Below are 23683 nucleotides of genomic sequence, written 5' to 3' on the forward strand. Positions count from 1 at the left end.
AAGCTCCTGAACTATTGTACACTTCTATGTTTTTACACATTAAGACAGAACTTTACATTTATGTCAAATTCCCATTTTGTACCACCTCTAATTTTAATGAGAATCTGGGGTTAGCTGCGACACCCCCCACTACATTCACCTCCAAAAGCATCACATATTAAACAAGGGGGAAAGGGTGGGTAGTCTCCCAGCACACGAGCCCAGGGAATGAGCCCCCTGCTGACTCCACAACAGAATGCTGAAACCAGACACCGACCTCAGCGCCCCTGACAGAGACAGGCAGAATCAGTCTAAAATCTGGCCAAAGACTCTCCCCAGGAATTTACCAATCAAAAATGCAAATGGATGAACCAGCTCAGTGTTACCTGAGGTTCCCAATCCTCCCAGCTCCCAGCACTCTGAGAAAAAGGGAGTCTATTTATGGCAAATACTTCTAGAGCTGAATCAATGCACTGTAAATAAGAGACCAAAAAAAAGAATCTATAAAGGGTTTCCATTCTGACCAACCCAACACCATTACTGTACAAAAAACAGTTTTATTAATTACCCCAACTGCGCCTCTGTTCATGCTCTAGGTCACAGTTGTTTCTCAGATTCAGCCCAGGCTCAAAGGCAAGTTACCAGATTAGCAAATAGGAAAACTGTTCTGCAAAACAGCAACTGTCAGCTTAAGGCATTACTAACATTGCAGAAGGAAGCAAGGTTACTAGGGAAGTTTGGACAACCCAGGATAATGATTTCTGGGACAGGAAACCCTCTCTGAAAGGGCCAGTCCATGCTGCTGCTGGGAGATGACACTCTTGCTCTAGGGAACAGGTCGCTCCTTTAAACCCATCCACAACATCACAGACAAAACACTGTCTATTCCTCGAGCTTTCAGATTTAGAAGTTAGTTCTATAAAAAGCACTCTGTCCCAGAAGCCCCGACATGTCCACGGGCCTCTGAGGGCTCACTTGGTCCTCCCTGACTGGAGCAGAGGAGGATGGAGATATATGGAAGGTTGGTCAGGCTCAGTTTTTAAAAATGAAGTCACTACTAGAAATATGGAGCAAGGGGCAGAGACCCCTGCTGCAATCACATGCTGAATCATTGTCCTCCCAGAGAGCGGGCTCCTACAGGTTCCTTCAGTCCATGGAAGTGCTCAGAGCAGGGCAGGCCAGTGTGGCCACGGAGCTGTGCCTGCCTCACTGCATGCCGAACCACTGCTCCTGGTCAGCCCACTGGGCCGCCTCACTGTCGCTGCCCTCCAGGTCCCCTTCTTCCCCACTCCCTTCCATGTCGTCCACATCCTCCTCCTGAGTGGCATCCGTGGGACTCTCCTCCTTCTCCATCTTCTGCATCCCCTCTAGAGACTTCTGGTCATTGGGGTCCAAACTAGGGGACAACAAAACAAAGGAGAGGCCTGAATCTCTGCCTTGCTTCTTGCTGGCTGATGCGTCATCTCTCCCTGGCACAGCAGTGAAATGACCACCCAGTCACAGAGAAACTGCTAATGCCTGGCCTCTCCAAACAACTCCAGTTCCATAGGGAGGATCGAGGGAGTCCACCACTAGAAGCGAAAAAAGGCATCTTGTCCTAAGTTTTAGAATTCTCAATTTGAGTTTTCTCCATTTATTTCTTAAACCTTTTCACACTTAATACCCCTAGCATTCTGCCAGAGGAAGATACTAGATAACACAAATGAAAAAGTAGCAAACAAGCATTAACAGAAAAATTCAAATATAATTTAACAGTACTGGGTTTTTAAGTTACAAGTTTACAAAAAATACTTATTTTTCTGTGAGTAAAATTGTTCCAGGTTCTTATGATATAATTAAACATATCAGCATTTCAGTAGTCAACCAAAATCATCATGCTTACCATGGAACAGATCTGTCAACTCCTAGGTTAGACCCCAGGACCCAAAGCTACCCCACCTGGGCATTTGACTGTAGCAGCTAAGAGTATTGTGCATGCCAAAACCCTCAAAGTTCAGAGGGTCCAGAACATTTATTTACTTGGTTCCTAAGCAATCTCTCCTCTTGCCTTTGTGACCATCACTGAGGCCAGCCAGTGTCCAATCTAGCAAATCCCGTCTCTATATTTTATTTTCACATTTGCTTCTGGGTTTCCAAAAAGCAAATGAAACCCATGTTGGAATCCTGTTCCTACTTATATAACTGTAGATTGATTGTAACAACTCCTATTCTCTGAAACCTTCCATACAGCTCTCACCCACACCCAGCGCTCCCCACCCTCTGCACTCCCACCTTGCCTTCTAGAGACTGCTTTGAAAGCACTTAGCACATGGTATCTATCAGTCTGCACGTCTGAGACTGAGAGCTCCCGCAATCACAGCATCCCCAGTGGTTAACTGAGATGCCAGGCACATGAGTGGTGCTTAACTGCTGAACAAGTAAATGGATGTGATCAGACTCAATTAAAGACAGGCCTCCACCATAACTTTATAGACACACAGACAACCCTCAAAGAAATCACTTCTGTATTAAGAAGTAAGAATACCACTATTTATTTAGTATTTACTATATACCAGGCACAGTGCTAAGAGCTTTACATGGAATAATCATTTAATCCTCATTTAATCATTTAATACCTAATAAGGTAGATATAGACAAGGAAATCTGTTAGTAACTTGCCCAAGATAACAGGTGGTAAAGGTAGTATTCTTCAGAGCTTAAGTTCTTAACTACTACAGTAGGTAGAAACATGGGAAAGTACTTACAATACGTTGATTGAAAAAGCAGAATATAAAATATATACTACGTATAACCCTATAAAAATACGTATATGTGTTGGCAAGGCCAGGAAGATGATCTACACAAATGAAAACAGATGTTATAGTGGTGTGGCTGGTTATGAGTGAAACAGTTCTTTAATGTTGTTAATATCACTTAAGGAAAAGACTTTAGAAGTCATAAATTTACAAACAACTCTACCATTACTATTATTACCGTTTTCAACCGTGGGCACAAAGTGTGTGTGTTTCCAGAACTCCTGTTACATTGTTCCCTGCTTCCTCTACCCCTCAATGACCTTCCCCCCATGGGAGGCTAAGTGCCTACCTTAGTGCTATACTATACTGGTCCATTGCTTCCTGATACTCATTGACAGCTACAAGGAAATCTCCTAGGATCCGATGCAGGACACAGTCACTCTGATTAGCTAGTGCGTTCCGCAGCAAAGCAATTCCATCTTCATATTTCTGTTCTCTGCCTGGAAAGAAAAAGACCCTCATTTTCCTACTTACACAACATTTTGAAATATATTCCCATCGCAAGTCATATACACAAAACCAAAACAATGATCACAATCCAACATCTATTTATAGATGTCAAGAGAACAGTGGTGTGGCAGGAAGTGAGAACAAGCTCGTTTGAATTCTTATTCCATTAGGAACTCTGCAGTTTGAGTTCTGATTTTTAAAAACTTACTCACGACCAAAGTTCATATAAAAAGCCAAAATGGATTTTATTTGCCAAACTACCCTAAACTCAGTTCATCATAAATCAGGACTTAAAAAACCAAGGCTAAAAAGGAAGTCGTAAGAGAATCAAGATGGGTCAAAACAATTCAAATTGGTTAAAACCAGTTATATTCGGCCCAGATTAGTTCAGGACAAAGTGAGCTGAATAGGTACTAACCAAGTACACCTGGTTTGAGCCACTCCACAAAAGTCATTCACTGCCAATCCAAGCAGGTCTAAGCCAATTACGTTTGGTTGTGCTAAATATAAATCAATTCACATGGGCTCAGACCCACTGCAAAAGCACACACCTGTTTGGTCATCTGTAACCAACTGGGACTAGGGAATCCAACTGAGATGAGGTTTTACACAATTAACTACGAACAGGGAAGTAAACAAGATACACTTACTAAGCAGTTCCGCTTTTTTCACCACAGCCTTAATGTAGTCCGGCCTTTGAGTCAGGGCTTTATCTAATAAAGTTTTGGCTTTCTCCTGTGTCACTGGGTCTTCAAGACAAACGGTGGCTAAAAGGGTAAGGGTCTGTGCATTTGCTCCTAGAGTTTTGTAAACATTGTTAGCCATTACCATGGCTTCACGAATACTGTTGGAGGCTAAGTAACATTCGATGAGACCTGAAAAAATATAACACAAAGTTCAACCACATTACCATTCCAAGCCATGCTTCCATTCTGACAGCCTTCCAAATTACAAACCTTCAAAGTTTCAAACAAAGGGCAGGCCAAGGGAAAACTCTGATGGTGAGATCAGACTGAAGTGTATGTTGATGGAACAGCTAAGAGGTGCTCTTCCCCAGAGCACCTGATGGACGTGGAAAAAGCCTGTAGTGCAAAGGCACCTTCAGTTAGTGAAGGAAACAAACATGCACCAGTAAACCAAAGCCTGTAGGCAGCCCAGCTGCATGTCAGAGGAACAAATGTGACACTACTCATTAATTGATACTGTGAAAGATGAGGTTTCCAACAAAACCCAAGGTTTTGCTGCCTCTTAACAAACTGTTAATTTCCAGCTGTGCTCAGTCACCTTTAGTCCTACATTTAAAGGGGAGGGCTCCTACAGTCCACAGCGAACGCCCAGCTCTAAAAACTAAAGGACCTAGGGAGCAACCTCAGGAGAAAGGAAGACCTTTTCATTTGAAACATAAACGTTATCTCAAGAAGCATTTGCTGAGGGTTTCCCTAAACTGGATGGAAAGGGCTTAATCAGATGGATCAAATACACTGAGATCGGCAGCTCCTGCCTCTTTCCATACCCACGGCAAGATGCTCCACGGGGACATTTCAAGTACAGTCAACTCTCAACTGTTCATGCCAAGGAATCAAAGAGAACAGAGGAGGTACTTTTTAGTCCAAAGCACTCATCAAAACAGAAAAACAGCTTAAACCCCAAACCCACACACTCCCTGGCAGATTTTCTCTGTATACTCCTCCACCCTAGTGGCATTTATAACATATGTGCACATTTTACCACACACTATGGTTACTTAACCAGAAATTACCTAACTCTTAAGGGCCACATGGTGGATTCAGAATATGGTGGTTGGTTGTAACTACCTACTGAATAGTTTTACTTTCCTGCTAAAGCCCCACTGGAAATTCAGAGGGAAATGTGAAGAATGCACTTCACTGATCCAGGGCCCCCACCACCAGTAAAGAAAGTTTGGTTGGCGGCTGTAAGAAGCACCAGAAGGCATAACCAAGTCACCCTGACCCAAATTTCCAAATTGTAGCTTGAGTGAAGGCATCCCATAAAGCCTCACTGGCCAACTGGGGAACAACTCTTAACTATCCTGTGTCCAACCACTCACTGTGGTAATGCAGTTAGCTGCATTCCTGGGCTCTTGTGAAACAGGTACACAGCAGACAGGAGTTAGCGTGATAAAAGCAGCTGGGAGGCTAGGGAAGTTACAGTTTCAGGATCAAGAATTTAATCTGAAACCAAAAGCTTGGTTTGCTGCAGTTTCTTAAGAACAAATCCACAACAGGCATAGTTCTCTGGCTATCTAAGCAGATTTGTTCTTTACTCCAACTTCCAAATTTTATTTCTCAAATTTGAACTCATCTTCCTGTTAAGAGCAAATTACTCCTAGACTCCTGGGTTTATTTTTAAATTCTTATAAAAATATGCTTTGGAGGAACTGCATCTTGTAAGATCTATTTTAATGTCTCTGACTGAGTCACCAAATGCTGCTGAAGCTGGCACAGCTTTGAACTCCTAGGGGCAGTTCACACGAACTTAAAATAGTACATAATAAAACAAAATTTGACCCTGATCATGCCTACTCTAGAGGTCACAATGAACTGACCAGTTCCCACAACCAACACTGTCATATGGATATTGAGTTACCCTATGAGTAATATTTCTGGCCCAAGGTAAGACAACTGTAAAAAAGAATAAAGACAGGGACTTCCCTGGTGGTCCAGTGGTTAAGACTCTGCGCTCCCAATGCAGGGGGCCCGGGTTCGATCCTTGGTCAGGGAACTAGATCCTGCATATGCTGCAACTAAAGATCCCGCACCCGACAACTAAGACCTGGCATAGCCAAATACATAAATAAATATTTAAAAAAAGAAAAAAAAAAGAATAAAGACGTACCAAGCAATTCAGCACAGTGCCAGCACAGAGAAACTCACATTAATGAGTGGCCCACGTTTGAGAAACAAAACAGGAAAAAAACCCAACCCAACTATACCCTAACCAAAAATCAGAAACAAAAAATGAGAAAAATGGATTGAAAGTATGGAGTGAAAAGTCCGGCCCTAAATGAATTTATAATGCCTAATGCAGTGGTTCCCAAATATGTTTGCACAATGGCATTACCTGTGATCTTAAAAAAGTACTGATGCCTATATCCCAACAGCAAATATTCTGACTTAAACAGTACTGGAGTGACCTAGCATCAGGATTTTTCAAAGTTCCCCCAGAGGACTCCAATGTACAACAAACTTTGGAAACTGCTGGCCCAACAAAACCTTCCATCTGAGTGCTGTCGCCACATCTACAGATCCACACCATTCATCTATATTTTTTATCTTACCTTCATAACAATCTAAGCGACAAGGTGCAAGACGTATAGCCTCCCGAAAGTGGATTATTGCTTCTTGGACTCTGCCCATGTTTCTAAGTGCTGCTCCCTTAAGTAGCAAAGCTTGAACACTATTACTGTTCAGCTGAATGGCCTTGGCTCCTAAATAGAGGGCTCGGGAGTAGCGTTTGCTATAGAAGCTATGACACCTGGAAGAAAAAACAACCAAAAGTTATCTAAGACCATAAAGAAACTTCTTCGAAAAGGAAAATCAAAGAAAAGGCCCTCTACGTGATCCTTACTACAAACCCCTTACAACTTTAGCCTAAGATATTAGTGAAAAAAACAGAACAAGAATCTACTGAATATTTATTTTTAAGGGAGAAATCTTGATACGGTAGGGAAAAATTACAAAAAAGAACCTGATGGGGACTTCCCTGGGGGTCCAGTGGTTAAGAATCAGCCTTCCAATGCAGGGGACGTGGGTTCGATCCCTGGTTGGGGAACTAAGATCTCACATGCCGCAGGACAACTAAGCCCGCACGCTCTAGAGCCCGCGCACTGCAACCACTGAGCCCACAGGCCGCAACTAGAGAAGCCCACATGCTGCAATGAAGAGCCCATGAGCTGCAACTAAGACCTGACACAGCCAAATAATGATAAAATTAAAAAAAAAAAAAAGAACCTGACGATCTGGGTATGTTATCAGGTCAGAGACATTCAGAGAATTTGTAAAGCCAGGTTAATAACAGCAGCACAGTTCCTGGCCTGCTCACTGATGGCTGCCCGTGTGCAGGTGCAGTGCTGAGCATGATGCACTCACTATCTCAGTAAACACCTACCCCACAAAGCAGGGGTATTACCCGCATTTTCCAAATGAGAAAACAGACTCAGAGAAGGAAATGATGTATCCAAAGTCACAGGCAGACCATGATTTGAATCCAAGTCTGATTATCCCTTAAACCAGAGCTTTCAAATCTATATTCTATTGAGGAGGAACCACAATTTCCTAAAGAATCTACTAAAACTGGGGAGAAAAGGGAATGCATAAACATACCCAGAGACCACCCAGGGTTCTGCATGTTGATCAGAAATATTGAAAAGGCGGCAGCCAAGGTTCTCCACATCCTCCAGCCGCCCTTCTCGTGCCAGGAGGTAGCCATATACATCCATTCCTACAGAGGAAGAGGCTCATTAAACAAAGCAGCAGGGGTCTTTTCTGAAGGAGCTGTAACCTTCATCAGAGTCCACACTGAGGCCCCAGCTCCTGCAGGGTCTGAGCCCTCTCCACCATCATGAGCTCCTCCCACCAGCATTCCCAGTTTCCTACAGAATGACTATTAAAAAGACAAAACACATCCAAAAGTTCAAAAAAAAAAAAAAAGACAAAGGAGTAGAAGGACCTACCTCACAATTTGAAAGCCTGTTATTTTCAGGAATTATTTGTCCCTATATCCTGTGGCGTGATAATACAGCTATCCTAACACATAACCAGAAAAGGCCCAAAAAAGGCATCAAATTAAGTTCTCTCTTCCAACAGGTCTAGACACAGTCAGGAGTACACACTTAATATGACGGTCTCAGGAAAAGTTAGCCTATTCTAGAAAAAGCAGCTAGTTCCTTCTGGAGTCTAGTTCATTTAAGATCATCCCCCAGCCCTACCCCCCACCCCCCAACCCCCTATTCTCGCTCATGTTCTATTAAAAAAAGGCCCCAAGCTCGCTGTCACCCATCTCTTACCACCATTCCCCTCCATTCCTTAACATTCCTTCAGATTCCCAAGAAAATGCCTCTCAAACCAAGATTACTGCAACTCTCCCTGCTGGCCCCTGGACTCGGGTCTGAGCTTCTAACTCCAAGATGCTGACTACTGCCAGGCTAGTACTTCTAAAACATCATTTTCATCACGGGCACAGGCAGTTTGAAGAAGAGGAATAACACTGGGCAGGAGGGGACCTTGGGCAAACAAATTCATCTTTCTGGATCTGTTTCCCCATCTACATGCTTGTGAAGTTCCACCCCACCACTCTGTCAACTCTACAAAACTGGGACTTCCCTGGTGGCACAGTGGTTAAGAATCCGCCTGCCAATGCAGGGGACACAGGTTCGAGCCCTGGAACAAGAAGATCCCACATGCCACGGAGCAACTAAGCCCATGCGCCGCAACTACTGAGCCTGCATGCCACAACTACTGAAGCCTGTGCGCCTAGAGCCCGTGCTCCACAAGAGAAGCCACCGCAATGAGAAGGCCGTGCACCACAACGAAGAGTAGCCCCCGCTCACCACAACTAGAGAAAGCCTGTGCACAGCAACAAAGACCCAACACAACCAAAAATAAATAAATAAATAAATTTATTTATTAAAAGAAAAAAAAAGAGTCTACAAAACTGTTTATTGTCACAAGGCCATGTTTTTCTGATGACCTTTTTTGGGCCTTTACAAGCAGACTTCAGCCTATCTACCCAACCTTATTTCCTACTATTCCTGCGCACATTACCCTTCACTCACTGCCACTCACCCAACAGCCATCCTTTGGAAGTCCCTGTGGCTTACCTCCTTCAGCAGCAATCTTCTTTTAAATCAATGATTTTTTTGTTGTTCATTTCTAATTACTTCCTTTAACCACCTGATCCCTTTCTTAGTATCTGTTCACTTACTCCTTTTTAACTATATTTAAGGACACAGTAAAGCTAAATTCCCTAAAAGGATATACGGTTCTGGGGACGCCATCCAAATTCTCAGTCAGGCACATCATAAATCTGTAAATCATAAGGAAGGGCTATGATCCCTCCCCAAAGAAAAAAAGCCAAATAATGATCTGTGGGGAGATGACACTTGAATTCACGCAAAAACAACTGCTCAAAATGGAATTACCCAAGTGTCAGAGACATTGTCAAGACCTAAAAAAAAAAAAAGGTAAAAGGCTACTCTCATAAATTTTATAAAATATTTTTTACAAAAAATTGTATCAGAAGATCATGTTACATCTTCTCCCTATCTTCTGATTTGCCCCTCTACAGCCACCTCCATCCTGCCCCAAGAATTACTTACCTTTTATCAGATAAGGATCCAACATCTGTGCCTGTTCAAACTTGAGGACAGAGTTTTTATTGTCTCCAGCTCTGAAGTACAGATCTGCTAAGCTTCCCAGTAGGTCCACGTTATCTCTCAATAAGGACTTTTTCTCTAGTGAACTTTAAGATATTAAACATTGAACCTTAAAATCTATTGTAAATCCTCTTAGTTGTTGAACCTGGGTGATGGGTATATGGGCACTATTTTCTCCTGTGTATGGACAAGATTTTTCACAAGGAAAGACTAAAAAAAAAGTGTAACTAGATTTTCTTATTCTGAGCTTTTAACTTAAAGTTATACAAGATTGGATAGTAAATACACAGAATAAAGCAGAAATCTCTCTCATTACCTAGAAACTTTCTGGTTGCAGTTTTTCAGAAGATAACATACACTATATGGTGTTAAATGTAATGTCATTCAAAGCGACAGCTACTTATTATTCAACCAAATGACTCTGTCTAACACAAACCCCACTCTGTTGTCCTTGGACTTTACCTGACTAGAAAGAAAAATCCCAGTCCTGAGGCAACCCAGGTCAGATGCTGCAATAAACTATGCTTCTGGGGCATCCAAAAAGATGTTCTTCCAGGTTCAAGTATGACACACTAAGGCCGTCTGTTTTGCAAAGGTTACTACTTTTGCAAGTACAGAGCTAAACTCGGTCCAGGTTTACATTTAACAGAGACTATTACATCTGGGACCATTCAGTACATTAACAGACTAACAAAGCCTAGGGACAATTGGCTGTAATACCAACAGATAAGCATCCATTTTTCTGTTTTGTTAATTTATATACATAAAACCCCCATACAAGGGCCCCAGGAATACTGAATTAACTTCGTGGCTCTCACCAGATGGTATTGATTGCTCTCGAGTTGTCACCAATGTGCACAAAAGCATATGCTTTGATCCACACAGAGAGCCAATCTAAGTTAGGCAAGGTCTGGATCACGTTCATCGTCATTGATGCCACCTCTGCACCTTTTACAGAAAGGGACAGCAAACCTAATCCAACAGAAAGTAGGAGAAAGAAGGTGAGGCATAGCATCCTTCTTCTACAATGCAAAAAGCAATAGGCTACCCTTTCCCTAGGTTATAAGGCAACCCTTTCCCTATTCTAAGCAAGATGGATATGACAAAAGAAGTACAGTATTTCTTGATCAGTGAAAGAATACACGGCAATAGTAACCTATTGACTCACTCTCTGGAGGTGAGGCATGGGCAACTTTAAAAAAAATAAAGTTATTCTAATGTACAGCCAAGATTATCTTAGAGAGTAAACACTCCATGAAAATAGGGAGAGAATGACCTGTACCTAGAATGGCATCAAGGGCTAATGGGCACTGCCTCAGCACTTCCTTATAGCTGGTGACTGAAGGTCGCTCCTGACCGGCCTTCTTGTACAGGTTTGCCAGCATCATGTTTATCTGTAATGAAAAGAAAGGACAATAAGGTAAGTATATATTTAAAAACAAAATCTCACCATCAATAAGTCCTGATCTTTATTATCAGCTATTCTACTTTTTACTGGAAAATCTACCCAAAGCCGTGTGGAAATAAAGCCCAACCCCATTCTTCAAACCAAAGAGGAAATTACTACTTTGTTTTTCCTATGTCCTCCCATTTCCCCCCAAATTCCTCTCACTTACCCAGCCAAAAGGTCCAAAAATATCTGGACCAAAGATGCTGCCTCTGGAAATGGAAGTAACATTCATTTGAGAAATGTTACAGAATTCTAATTACCTTGATTTTTAAGACAGAAGATGAACTACCCTAAAAATGCTTGTTTACATATTTTATTTTTTAAGTTTACAAATTCTAAATGCAATTAATATCACAGCATGAGAAAGTGAGGAATTCTTAACACAGCTAATTAAAAAAGATCAGATGAATTTTCCTCAAAAAGGAAATGACAGATACAGAAGTAAAACACTTGGCTTCTCTCTGACAATTGGTCTAGCAGCTAGACTCTAGCCTTTCTAACGCTTAAAGCTTTGACCCACAGGTACTGTCTGACTGATCAAAGTAATGCTACAAAAATCAAACTCTAACTGACCTCTAGAGGTGATGATGATCCTGAGATTAGCTACACTATTTAAATCTAGTGAATGCATTTTTAGCACAATTCAAATATGTAACTCAGAAAACCTCTAGTTAAAAAGAAAAAAAGATAAAGAAAAACCCTTCCTAAAAATGCAACAGGGAAAATTTGAGAATACCTAAAAGTTCCAAAGAATATAGAAGTTACAGGGAAGGGATAAATATTCTCAATAGTACAAAGAGAAAAACACAATTTTCCCATTTAAAATTAATGGATATTAAATAGAACACATTGTTTGCCAGATTATTAACCTAAGGAAGCAGTCAACATGAGGGCACAAAAGAAAAAAAAAAGCCAATCCCCATTCTCCTCAATTATCTGAAGCTTGGTATGCCAGACACTTACTAAAAATTACTCTGAAGGTGAAGAACATCAACATCTGTTCCAATTATGAACTCATAGTATATAAAAATCTAGTATGCCATTAATCCATACTGATTCAAACAATGAAATAATGAAATACTAGAAATAAAACTTTTTTTTTTTTTTCATTCAGATGGTCTTTTAATCGGCTTCGTGAAGCCAAAGAAAACTGCGTATAAGAATTCCTTCAGGGCTTCCCTGGTGGCGCAGTGGTTGGGAATCTGGCTGCCAATGCAGGGGACACGGGTTCGGGCCCTGGTCTGGGAGGATCCCGCATGCCGCGGAGCAGCTGGGCCCGTGAGCCACAATTGCTGAGCCTGCGCATCTGGAGCCTGTGCTCCGCAGCAAGGGGGGCTGCGATGGTGAGGGGTCCGCGCGCCGCGATGAAGAGTGGCCCCCGCTTGCCGCGGCTGGAGGGAGCCCTCGCACAGAAGCGAAGACCCAACACAGCCATGAATAGATAAATAAATAATAAATAAAAATTAAAAAAAAAAAAAAAAAAAAAAAAAAAAAAAAAAAAAAAGAATTCCTTCACCCCTTCAGATACGACATTGATGGGATATGTGTATGTCTTCCGGTAAAAAAGGACAATATAAATACACATTTTCAAGAACCTCTCGGGGATGTCTGCAAGTCTACTGTGGGTCCCACAGGACAGGTGGACGCCCGGGCCAGGGCAGCCCGGGTGCTCTGCTGCCACCCGCACGGTTCTACCACGCTACACTCAGAAACGTGACACCGAGTTGGAAAAAAGCTACAACTTGCTCAGCTTCCGACAAAGAGCAGATTCAGAGTCTGTTCAATCTCAAACAGAAGTGACTCGGGGCACCCAACTTCACAGGGCCGACACCAATGAAAAGAAAAAGAAAAAAGCAACACAACCGAAAACAAAAAACAAAACTCTCACAACCCCTGGTGATTTAAAAAAAAAAAAAAACTCTTGGCTCACGGTAAAAAGGTAAAAGTAAAACTGGAAGTGCTCTTCAAAACGTTTTTAAGACTCTTAAAAACAGACAGCGCTTCCTTAAAAAGCAAAGTGTAGTAACAAGGCCATCTGGGGGCCAGAAGCAGTCAGGCTGTGTTTGACAAGATCAGAACCAGTAAGACTACAAAAGTGGGTACAAGGAGATGTAATCACTACACATAAACGATTCAGCGGAGCTCCCAAAATCTTTAAATATACGGCCACTGGAAGGACGATCTCGAGCAGGAAGGAATTTTACTCGTTGTGCGTAGCGTAACTGTCGTAGCTGTCTCTGTAGGACCCGCCCGAGCTCCAGTCACCGCAGCTGCCACCCTGACTCCGGCTGCTGTAGTAGTCTCTGGAGCCTCCATAGCCCCCACTCCTGGACTCGAACTGGCTCCCCCTGTAGCCGCCGTCCCCTCTTCCTCTGGAGAACCCACGGCCCCGGCCTCGGCCCTCACCCCTCGCGGAAGAAGCCCTGGCCCCCGGCAGAGCCACCTCGGTACCCGTGGGATCGGTTATCAGACGACTTGCCAGCCTGGTCGACCCGGATCTGCCGCCCATCCACAGACTTCCCGTTCGTGGCCATCATGGCATCCTTGGCATCGTCGATGTTCTCAAAGGTGACAAACCCAAAGCCCCTCAATCGCTGGGTCTCCGTCTTTCACGACCACCACTTCCGAGATCTGTCCATATTTTGAGAAGACCTGCTCCAGTGACTGCTCGTTGGTGTCAAAACTCAGCCCTCCGACGAAAAGCTTGCCTTCATGTGATGCCATGGCGGCCACTGAGTCGGGCAGGTCCCTGATGCAGGCGGGAAGACGGCACAGCACAACGACCCGAGCTCCTAACGCGTGAAGTGACTCAAAACTATTTTTTATTTGGCCTCAGATTTTCCATTTTAGGCTATGTTGAAATGCAAAAAAAAGGTACTTAAAGGAAAACTCCAGTACTGGTGTCAATACTTGAAAAAAATAAAAGAATTAAATTTAATATCCTTTCTCGACTGCTTGTTATTAGCAAACTATGACGGATGGACCATCTGTCTCTACAAATATTCAAATTCCCTTTAAACTACCTGACACTTTGAAAGAGTGAGTTTTGAGTACTACCTAGTAGGAAAGTCAATTCTTTTTAAAACAGATCCTCACTTGGGGGCATCATTAAAGCCACATTCTACCAGTTATCAACACAAGCAGTCATCGTGTTCTAAAAACTGAGTGAGAAATTGTTTGTTGGTACGTTTCTCTTAAAAGTTGAAGATTTTCCAAGATATAATAATTTCACACTGAATTTTCCTTTAAAATTGTGAAAGAATGTGTGGCCGTGTTTACCACACATTAACAGACGTTCATTTTGACTCACTTCCTTGTCCTTTACACAGACTGAGAAGCCAGTTAACTCCCTAACGGACAAGAAAGAAAAACTGTAAATATTCTAGGTTTATGTGTGAGGCACACATCTTTGCTTGCTCCTGGCTCTACAGAACAACAGCTCTACAGAATAAAGAATGAAAGATATGTACTCCTAACATATGTGGACTCCTCTGGTCTCTCCTGAAATGATGGCTGTAAACACCAAAGTGCTAGATACAAAGCTCAGCTTCTTTGCCATTACTCATTTTTTTTTTTTTTTTTGCCATTACTCATTTTAAAAAATGTCCCTGAACTCCCTCAAGTCATCAAGAAAGAAATTATGGTACATTTCCAATAAGATAAGGAATAGGTACCATGCAAAGTTTATAATCAAAACAGCATTTTCCAAAAGAAGACACTCTTCATATATACAAAAAAAATTATTCTTGGAGTAAGACTTACATAGCGTACCAGAACATAATTTAGTATATAGCACCCAGCTTATTATAAGACAAGTTAATCTATAATACTCTTACAAATGTTTTTAATAACAGCTATCACCATAAAATATACTGAGGAAATAGCTTACTTTTTAAAATTCAGAAAATATTAAATAAATCCTCAACATGAGGAGATGCTTCAACATGTTCTCATAAAGTTTGATTATTTACTTTTAAAACTCAGTAACACCTGGGTGAAAAAACACTAACTAAATACACCAGGTCCCTACTGGTCATGATTCCTTTTCTTTTAAGGGCAGGAAGATGTACATAGACATCATACCTATAAAATTCCTTATTGTTAAGCACACACTGCACAGAACAGTTTTTCAATGAAGTGAGGACGGTAGGTGACATGAGAGTATGAAGAATATTAAATACTGATGTGAATTTACTCCTAAGAGCTAAGATTTTCATTGTTTTTCTAAACTGGACTTCAAAAAAACCTGTAATCAGAGATGCCCAATATAATACTCCTTATAGAATAGTACTTTTAAAAAGAATTCTCACATACATGAACTTAATTTATACCAGAGAAAGTATCATTATCCTCAGTAAGAAAAAAAAAAGTAAAGCCAGATTTTTAACTTGTGCCAAGTTCACACTGCACACAGCTTGAATGCCCTAAACTCAGACAAGACACCAGAACTTTTGATTTCAGTTGAAGGTGTTCTATACACTATAATATGTTGACAAATCAAACACAAATACTATCCTACACACAAATAAGTACAAAAGGATCTTGTAGTCTTAATTCTGAAAATGAAAGGAATACACATTATCAAATGGATATACCTACAGAATACAAAAAATGAGGTTCTAAAAAGTATTGTTGCTACCTGGAAGTATATGGCAAATCATATTTCCTACAATAAGAAACACCAAAAAATAAACACATGTAATATTATTCTCCAGCTACCACTTTCATTAGCTGAATTTTCAGGGTCTCATAAGAAAGTCACTCCTCCATCTCTCTAAACAGGGAGAACAGGGGAACAAAGTGGGAATTAGAGACAAGGATAAAATGTTCAGATGGAGTCCCTGAAAACATGGCAGAAGAGGGTTGGAAGGACTGGGGAAGAGAAAAATATGTAACAAGTTGTTAATTCAACTTACTTTGGGAGTTCTTTGTCTTGAAGGGATCCCATCAAGAATAGCAATGGCATCTTTATCTTGTTTTAGCATTGTATAACATTCAGCCATTTTGTATTTTACTTCAATTTCAGATGGAAGACACTTAAGAGGAAATGAAAACATCTCTTCAAAATATTACTTCAACAGTACAGCAGTTCTTCAAAACGTTAAACATAATTACCATATGACCCAGCAATTCTGCTTTTATGTATACAGCCAAGAGAACTGAAAACATGTCCACACAAAAACCTGCACACAAATGTTCATAGCAGCATTAATAATAGATAAAAAGTGGAAACAGGGCTTCCCTGGTGGCGCAGTGGTTAAGAATCCACCTGTCAATGCTGGGGACATGGGTTCGAGCCCTGGTCCAGGAAGATTCCACATGCTGCAGAGCAACTAAGCCCATGCTCCACAACTACTGAGCCTGCGCTCTAGAGTCCACGAGCCACAACTACTGAGCCCATGCGCCTAGAGCCCAGGCTCTGCAACAAGAGAAGTCACCGCAACAAGAAGCCCACGCACCGCAACGAAGAGTAGCCCCCACTCACCGCAACTAGAGAAAGGCACGTGCGGCAACGAAGACCCAACGCAGCCAAATAAAAATTAACTAATTTTTTTAAAAAGTGGAAACAACCCAAATGCCCAACAACTAATGAATAGTTAAAATATGGCATATCCATACAATGGAATATTATTCTGCAATAAAAAGGAATAAAGAATTGATTCTTTATTCCATGCTGTAACATGGATCACCCTTGAAACCATTATGCTAAGTAAAAGAAGCCAGCCACAAAAGGCCACATACTGCACAATTCCATTCATATAAAATGTCCAGAATAGGTAAATCCACAGAGGCAGAAAGGTTAGTGATTCCCAGGGGCTGGGGAGATAAAGGGCACAAGGTTTTTCTAGGGTGATGAAAATATTCTGGAATTAAGACAATACTGATGGTTGTACAATTCTGTGAATACACTAAAACCCACTGAATTATGAATTTTATGTTGTGAATTGTATGTCAACTTTTTAAAAGACTCTTTAAAGATTAAATGTATTTAATTCACATGGAAGGTTCAGCATGGCGTTAAGCATACAGAGTGCTCAAAAACAGTTAACTACTGGCCTTCCCTGGTGGCGCGGTGGTTAAGAATCTGCCTGCCAATGCAGGGGACACGGGTTCGAGCCCTGGTCCGGGAAGATCCCACATGCCGCGAAGCAACTAAGCCCGTGTGCCACAACTACTGAGCCTGCGCTCTAGAGCCCGTGAGCCACAACTATTAAGGCTGCGAGCCACAACTACTGAAGCCCGCATGCCTAGAGCCCGTGCTCTGCAACAAGAGAAGCCACCGCAATGAGAAGCGTGCTCACCGCAACAAAGAGTAGCCCCCACTCGCCGCAACTAGAGAAAGCCCACGCACAGCAACGAAGACCCAACAAAGCCAAAAATAAATAAATAAAATAAATAAATTTATTAAAAAAAAAAGAGTTAACTACTTCCATGAATGATCCTGTGTGGATAATACACATGACTTCCATTCAGTGTCAGAAAACAGAAGTCCTGGCAATCAGCTCTTTAATAACAAAAACAAAGCTTCTGGGCTTCCCTGGTGCCACAGTGGTTAAGAATCCGCCTGCCAATGCAGGGGACACGGGTTCGAACCCTGATTCGGGAAGACCCCACATGCCGTGGAGCAACTAAGCCCATGCGCCACAACTACTAAGCCTTCGCTCTGGAGCCCGCGAGCCACAACCGCTGAAGCCCGTGCACCTGGAGCCCGAGGAGAAGCCCGCGCACCGCAACGAAGAGTAGCCCCTGCTCACTGCAACTAGAGGAAGCCCGCGCGCAGCAACGAAGACCTAACGCTGCCAAAAATAAATAAAAATTAAATAAATTAAAAAAAAAAAGCTTCATTTAAAAAAAAACACAAATAAAGGTTCTACATAAAAAGAAAGAAAACAAGAGGAAGATGTACAGGCTTTAAAGGAAAGCAACAATATTACTTTGTATCTTTTTTTAATGTGGAAAAATACAGAACACAACTCATAATTTCACTTCACAGTTCATTCTACTGACATTCCTTTTAAATATAAGTTGCATGTATAATTTAAATGTAAAGACAGATTCAAACTGAAAAGTCAAAGTTCCCCTCTCCCTAAAGCCTCCCATTAAATGTATTTCCTTCATGCACACAGAAAATTTTTCATGTATATTAACCATATATATTTTAGGCATATGCCAGGATATACTTATATAACTATAAACTATCCCCTTTAGGGAATTCCCTGGCAGCTCAGTGGTTAGAACTCTGTGCTTTCACTGCCCAGGGCCAGGGAAGGCCCGGGTTCAATCCCTGGTCCCGCAAGCCGTGCGGTGTGGCCAAAAAATAAAAATAAAATAAACAAACCATCCCCTTTAAACAAAAAGAGTAGTGAACACACTGCTTCAAACCTTATTTTCTTTATTAATATACACAGTGTTTTCCACATCAGCACATATACCTCTATATTTCATTTCTTCAATATTTCCATCATAGTCTATCCTAGGGCTATATTATAATTTAACTAGACCCTACTGATAAACACTTTTGCTTCCAGTTTCTTACCATTATAAACAATACTACAATAAGCAGCCTTAATTATATACCCTTGTAAACCTTTTGTGAATCTACTATTAGGATTAATTTCTAGGAATGGGATGACTGTCAAATGGTGAAATTATAATTTTTTACCCTTCATTTATTTAACTAATTATCAAACAACCAAAACTAGTAGGAATTCATAAGATTATTTTGTATAAATTTCCCCAGGTACTCACTATCCTAAAAACTGAGTTACATTTTAAGACTGTACTTTCATTAAAATTATTAAAAACACTTTAGATTTTGAGTTCTGTTTGTATAAAAGGGAGGAACAGGGACTTCCCTGGTGGTCCAGTGGTTAAGACTCCGCGCTTCTAACGCAGGGGGCGCAGGTTCAATCCCTGGTTGGGAAACTAAGATCCCACGTGCCATGTGGTGCAGCCAATAAATAAATAAATAATAAAATAAAAGGAAGGAACAATGAATGGCTTTGGTTAGAGCCTAGATAATTCTATTTAATTTTTAAACTAATTAATTTAAAATTTAATTCTATTTTTAGATTCACCATAGAGTGAACTTTGCTTCTACCCCTTAGTGCTCGGTTGGATGCATTCTTGCATCTAAGTGGTTTTTCATCTATGTTTCTCCAGTCAGCTCCCCTTTAAAATTACTTTTTATTTTACTTCTTCTACATCTAATCAGCAGTCTTTCAAATTCCTTCAGTGTCTCTTGCTCTCAAAACAACCCAACCAACCAAAAACACATCACACATCTTTCTCCAATTACCTGACTTTGTGGAGTGGATGCAGAATTTCCAGTTGAAGGTCTCACTTTTGAAGTTTTACTTAAGGCTTTCTTCTGCTGTAAAGCCATAGTATACTTACTCACAGCATTCCGATATTCCTTATCGTGAAAGAGAGAATCTGCATGATACACCAAAAGCTGGTACTTCTGAGATGGGGAGAATAACTCACTAGAAAACAAAGAAAGTATACCCCCTACATGGGTTGTTTTGAAATGTTAGAAAGAACGCTCTCCTTAGTGTCTATATAAGCCTAATACAAAGCCTTGTGTTGACAGTTTACAAAAAAGTAAATTTATCTCAAGTGCTAGTCCCCCAAAAAAGAGGCAAGAGTCATACTTCATGTCAATATGGTCAACACATGTAGGAAATTGCCTTAAATTGTTCACTATAAAAACAATGATACATCTAAATCAAATTCAGTAATACAGAGATATACAAGAGAAATGTAATACAGTTGACCCTTGAACAAACCAGGTTTGAATTACAAGGGTCCACTTATATGTACAGATTTTTTTTCAATAGCACACACTACAGTACTACACCACCCTTGGTTGAATCCGTGTATGCAGAACTGCAGATATGGAGGAAATGCATATATAAAGGGCCAACTATAACTTATACGTGGATTTTTGACAGTGGGGAGGGCTGGCACCCCCTCCCCTCCTCTGAAAGCTGTTCAAGGGTCAACTGTGTATCTTTTCCTCCCCTTCTTTAACCCAAGCCCTCTTAATTGAAAGTCTGATATATATCCATAACTCTCATATTAACATCAATTTTTAGGGTAATACAGACAAAAGAGAGCAATCATGACTTAACTAATTATTACTAAATATTACCAAAGAAGGGTTAAAGAACCTGGAAAAGAGAAACTCACCACTCTGAATCCTTTTTAGCTAAGTGCTGAACAAAAAGAGGTTTGGAGGGTACTTAAAACTCTTCAAATACTGAAAAAAATGGGAATACTAAAATACTGAAGTATGGGAATAGACTAGGATAAGCCAGTGGAACAGAATGAGTGAGGATTAGCCTTATTTGATGAAAGGTTTTTTTTTTTTTTTTCATACAGAAGTAAACTTCACGAACAAAAGAATTTTTACTTCCTGAGTCTCAGGGATTTAAGGACAGCGTAACGGAACCAATACATTTCAGAACCTTTTCTTTAACCTTGAATATTGCTCACAAGTGTTATAAGTGCCTAGGACTGGCCACCAATCTTAATGGGAAACTCGTATTTTTAATCTCCAATCCCATCCTTCCCCCAGTTAGAGTTTACATTTTTTCACTGACAGGGAAAAGCTACAGCCACTTAAAATGAAAGAACAGTCAGAGTCAAAGAACTCTGTAGATGGTTAACTGCTCAGCAAATGAAGGACACTCAAGAACAGGTACCATAGATTAGTAGTTGCCAGGGGCTGGGGCAAGTGGAATTGGCGAGTGACTACGAATACATTTGGGGTTTCTTTTGGAGGTAATGCAAATGCTTTGGAATAGACAGTGGTGACAGTTGTACAACTCTGTGGATGTACTTAAAACCACAGAAATGTATTCTTTAAAAGGGTGAATCTGATGGTATGTAAGTTTTATCTTAGTAAAAAAATAATTTAAAAAAAAGGATAGGTAGGCTAAACACTGGATATAAAGTTACAAAAGAAAGTCAATGACTGAAAGGTACAGTCCAGATAGTTGAGATCTCTTCCAACTCTGAGATTCTATATATTTAGTGAGAAATAAGATGTGAAAGAAAATAGTTGATTTGATAGAAATACTACACTCAGAGAAAGGATTCAGATGTTTATATTTTGTAACATACATGCCTACTTATGCATGCATAAGTTACCTCTGAAATGATACATGAAAAACTGTTAAGTTGTTGCCTCTGGAGAAGGGAAATAGTGGGGTGAGGTTCAAGACTCAGGGGCAGACACCTATCTGCATACCCCTTCAGTACTGTTTGATTTTTTTTGTGGTGTGTATTGGCAATTAAGAAATATTAAAATATAAATGATAAAGGTCAGATTTTAAACACCTCCTGAAGCGAGGAAGGAAACTGCCAGTTTAGCCTAATATAAAGAAGAACAGGCCAAGTCTAATCAAAGGACCAAACTCCTTCTAACTATCCTGTAACATCTTCAAGAACCAAGAATAATGACTAACTGGTGCATAAATTCCCAATGGTAGACACTGTATACTTTGACAAATCACTCAGAACCAGGTGAAAGGCTCCAGAATAAACAAAGAAGGCCGACAGAGACCAGGGCTCCTCACTGTCAACACTAAGTGGATGGTGGTAAAATGATGGGTCTCCCGTAGTGAGGTCCAAAAGCACTAATGGAAATGAAACAGGTAGCAACAGCTGCAACGCCCTTAAGTGGCCCAGACAGCTTCCAGAGCAGGCCAAATGCAAATGGGTCCACCCTGAGTAGAAGATTACAATGCCATTTGGACGCAGTAGACTGTGGTGGGTCAGAATGGAGACTTTAGAGTCAGAAGGACCAAAATCCAGACATTGTGGCTCTTCCACTTACTATGTGTGAACTTGACCACGGTATTTCACCTTCCTGAGGTTGCACGTATTTCCTTAGCACCTTCAATAAACGTCTGAGTGCTTACTGCACACAGGCACTGTGCTGATTTCATTAGGTGTTAAGTGATGAAGAATATAGATCTTAAAAGTTCCCATCACAGGAAAAACATTTTTCTGTAACTATGTGAGGTGACAGATGTTAGCCAGACTTACTATGATGATCATTTCACAATACAGACAAATATCGAATCATTATGTTGTACACCTGACACTAGTATGTCAATTATATCTTGGTTAAAAAAAAAAAAAAAAAGAGTGATGTAGAATATAAAACAGGGCAAAGAGACAAAATGGTGAGGGTAAGGGACAATTCTGGTGGCCAGACAGGAGTTTTCTAGGAGGGACACTGTCATACAGAGTGAAGTAAGTCAGAAAGAGAAAAATATCGTATATTAACGCATATATGTGGAACCTAGAAAAATGGTACAGATGAACCGGTTTGCAGGGCAGAAAGTGAGACACATATGTAGAGAACAAACGTATGGACGCCAAGGGGGGAAAGTGGCGGGGTGTGGGATGAATTGGGAGATTGGGATTGACATATATACACTAATATGTATAAAACACATAACTAATAAGAATCTGCTGTATAAAAAAATAAATAAAATTAAATTAAAAAAAAAAAAGAGTTCTCTAGGAGGGATATCTGAGCTGAAACCTAAATGAGGAGGCAGCTCTGAGGCGAGGACTCCAAGCAGAACCGCAAATGCAAAAGCCCTGAGTTGAGAACGAGCTTGGTGTGTTCAAGTAACAGAAAGAATAGCCAGGGAAGCTGGAGCACAGACTGAGAGAGAGAGATGTTTGGCCTCGTAGGCCGTGGGAAGGAACTTTAATTTAACCACAAGGGAGAAATTTAAGCACAGGGGCGACATGCACTCAAGGCTGGAAATAGCCCTGTGCTTCATCCGCAATAAGACTCCATAAGCGGCAGCTTTGGAAACATGAAAAGGGCACTGCGAGTCCTTAAAAAGGCGCCACTCTCACCCATCAAGGAAGTCTCCCGTTTTCAGGTGTTTGCAGGGACGAGGAAGTAAACCCTACTGACACACCCAGGGAAAAAATCAATCTCAAATGCAGGACAAGGATCTAAAACCAGGGGATTGGGCTTCTTTGAGCCTCGGCGAGCGAGAAAACGTTCTTCGGGAAGGAGCTGGGAAGGGATGAGTCAGCCCAGCGATGTGACAGTCGCTATGCCCGGCGACAAGTTCCTCGGGAAAACCTCTGCTCCCAACTTTCGGGAAACCCTCGCCAGGGTGGTCCTCACAGACCCCGCCTTCCGTTTCTCGAAGCAGCCGCTCGCCGCATCCCCCGCAGGGAGCGCATTCCAGCGCCCGGCACAACGCAGGGACCCAGTGAACTCAACTTCGTTCCTAAGTCGGCTCCGCCCGACGAGGCCCTCGCTGACCTCGGAACCTCAGCTGGGGCCCGCAGCCGCTCCTTCCCGCCAATCCCCAGGTCCCCTCAGCCCCTGCTCCCAAACCGGCGCCGCTTTCTCCTCAGCCCCAGGCCGCTCCCCGCCTCAACTCACGGGTTGTTATTACTCATAGTAAGTAACAAGCTGCTGAGGAGCCGCACGTTGGAGTGCAGCCCCGCTGCCGCCATGTCTCGCAAGTGGTCTATCACATTCATTCTGCCCAGCAAGGCCGCCGCGACACCAGCGCGAAAAGCCGGTTGCAGCTCCTTCGGGAAGACTCCAAAATGGCCGCCTCGCCA

General features: G+C 41.6%; 1 protein-coding gene and 1 pseudogene across 2 annotated transcripts; both read right to left on the reverse strand.

Moving 5' to 3' along the window:
- Positions 1–74: 74 nt before the first annotated feature.
- ANAPC7 (anaphase promoting complex subunit 7) lies at positions 75–23683 on the reverse strand. 2 transcript variants are annotated; one of them, XM_059893665.1, is made up of 11 exons: positions 23499–23683; positions 19368–19554; positions 15985–16104; positions 10901–11012; positions 10437–10590; positions 9562–9704; positions 7568–7685; positions 6523–6719; positions 3875–4099; positions 3064–3214; positions 75–1375 (listed from the first exon to the last, which is right to left on the reverse strand). In XM_059893665.1, the coding sequence occupies exons 1-11, from the start codon at positions 23597–23599 to the stop codon at positions 1186–1188; spliced, it is 1698 nt and encodes a 565-aa protein (XP_059749648.1). In that variant the 5' UTR covers positions 23600–23683; the 3' UTR covers positions 75–1185. The 2 variants fall into 2 exon arrangements, with proteins under 2 accessions (XP_059749648.1, XP_059749649.1); XM_059893666.1 differs by having other exon boundaries at positions 19368–19579; positions 23499–23574.
- On the reverse strand, positions 12976–13859 carry LOC132347511 (cold-inducible RNA-binding protein-like; annotated as a pseudogene).

Source organism: Balaenoptera ricei, chromosome 14 (assembly GCF_028023285.1).
Source record: "Balaenoptera ricei isolate mBalRic1 chromosome 14, mBalRic1.hap2, whole genome shotgun sequence".
NCBI classification, from domain to species: Eukaryota; Metazoa; Chordata; class Mammalia; order Artiodactyla; family Balaenopteridae; genus Balaenoptera; species Balaenoptera ricei.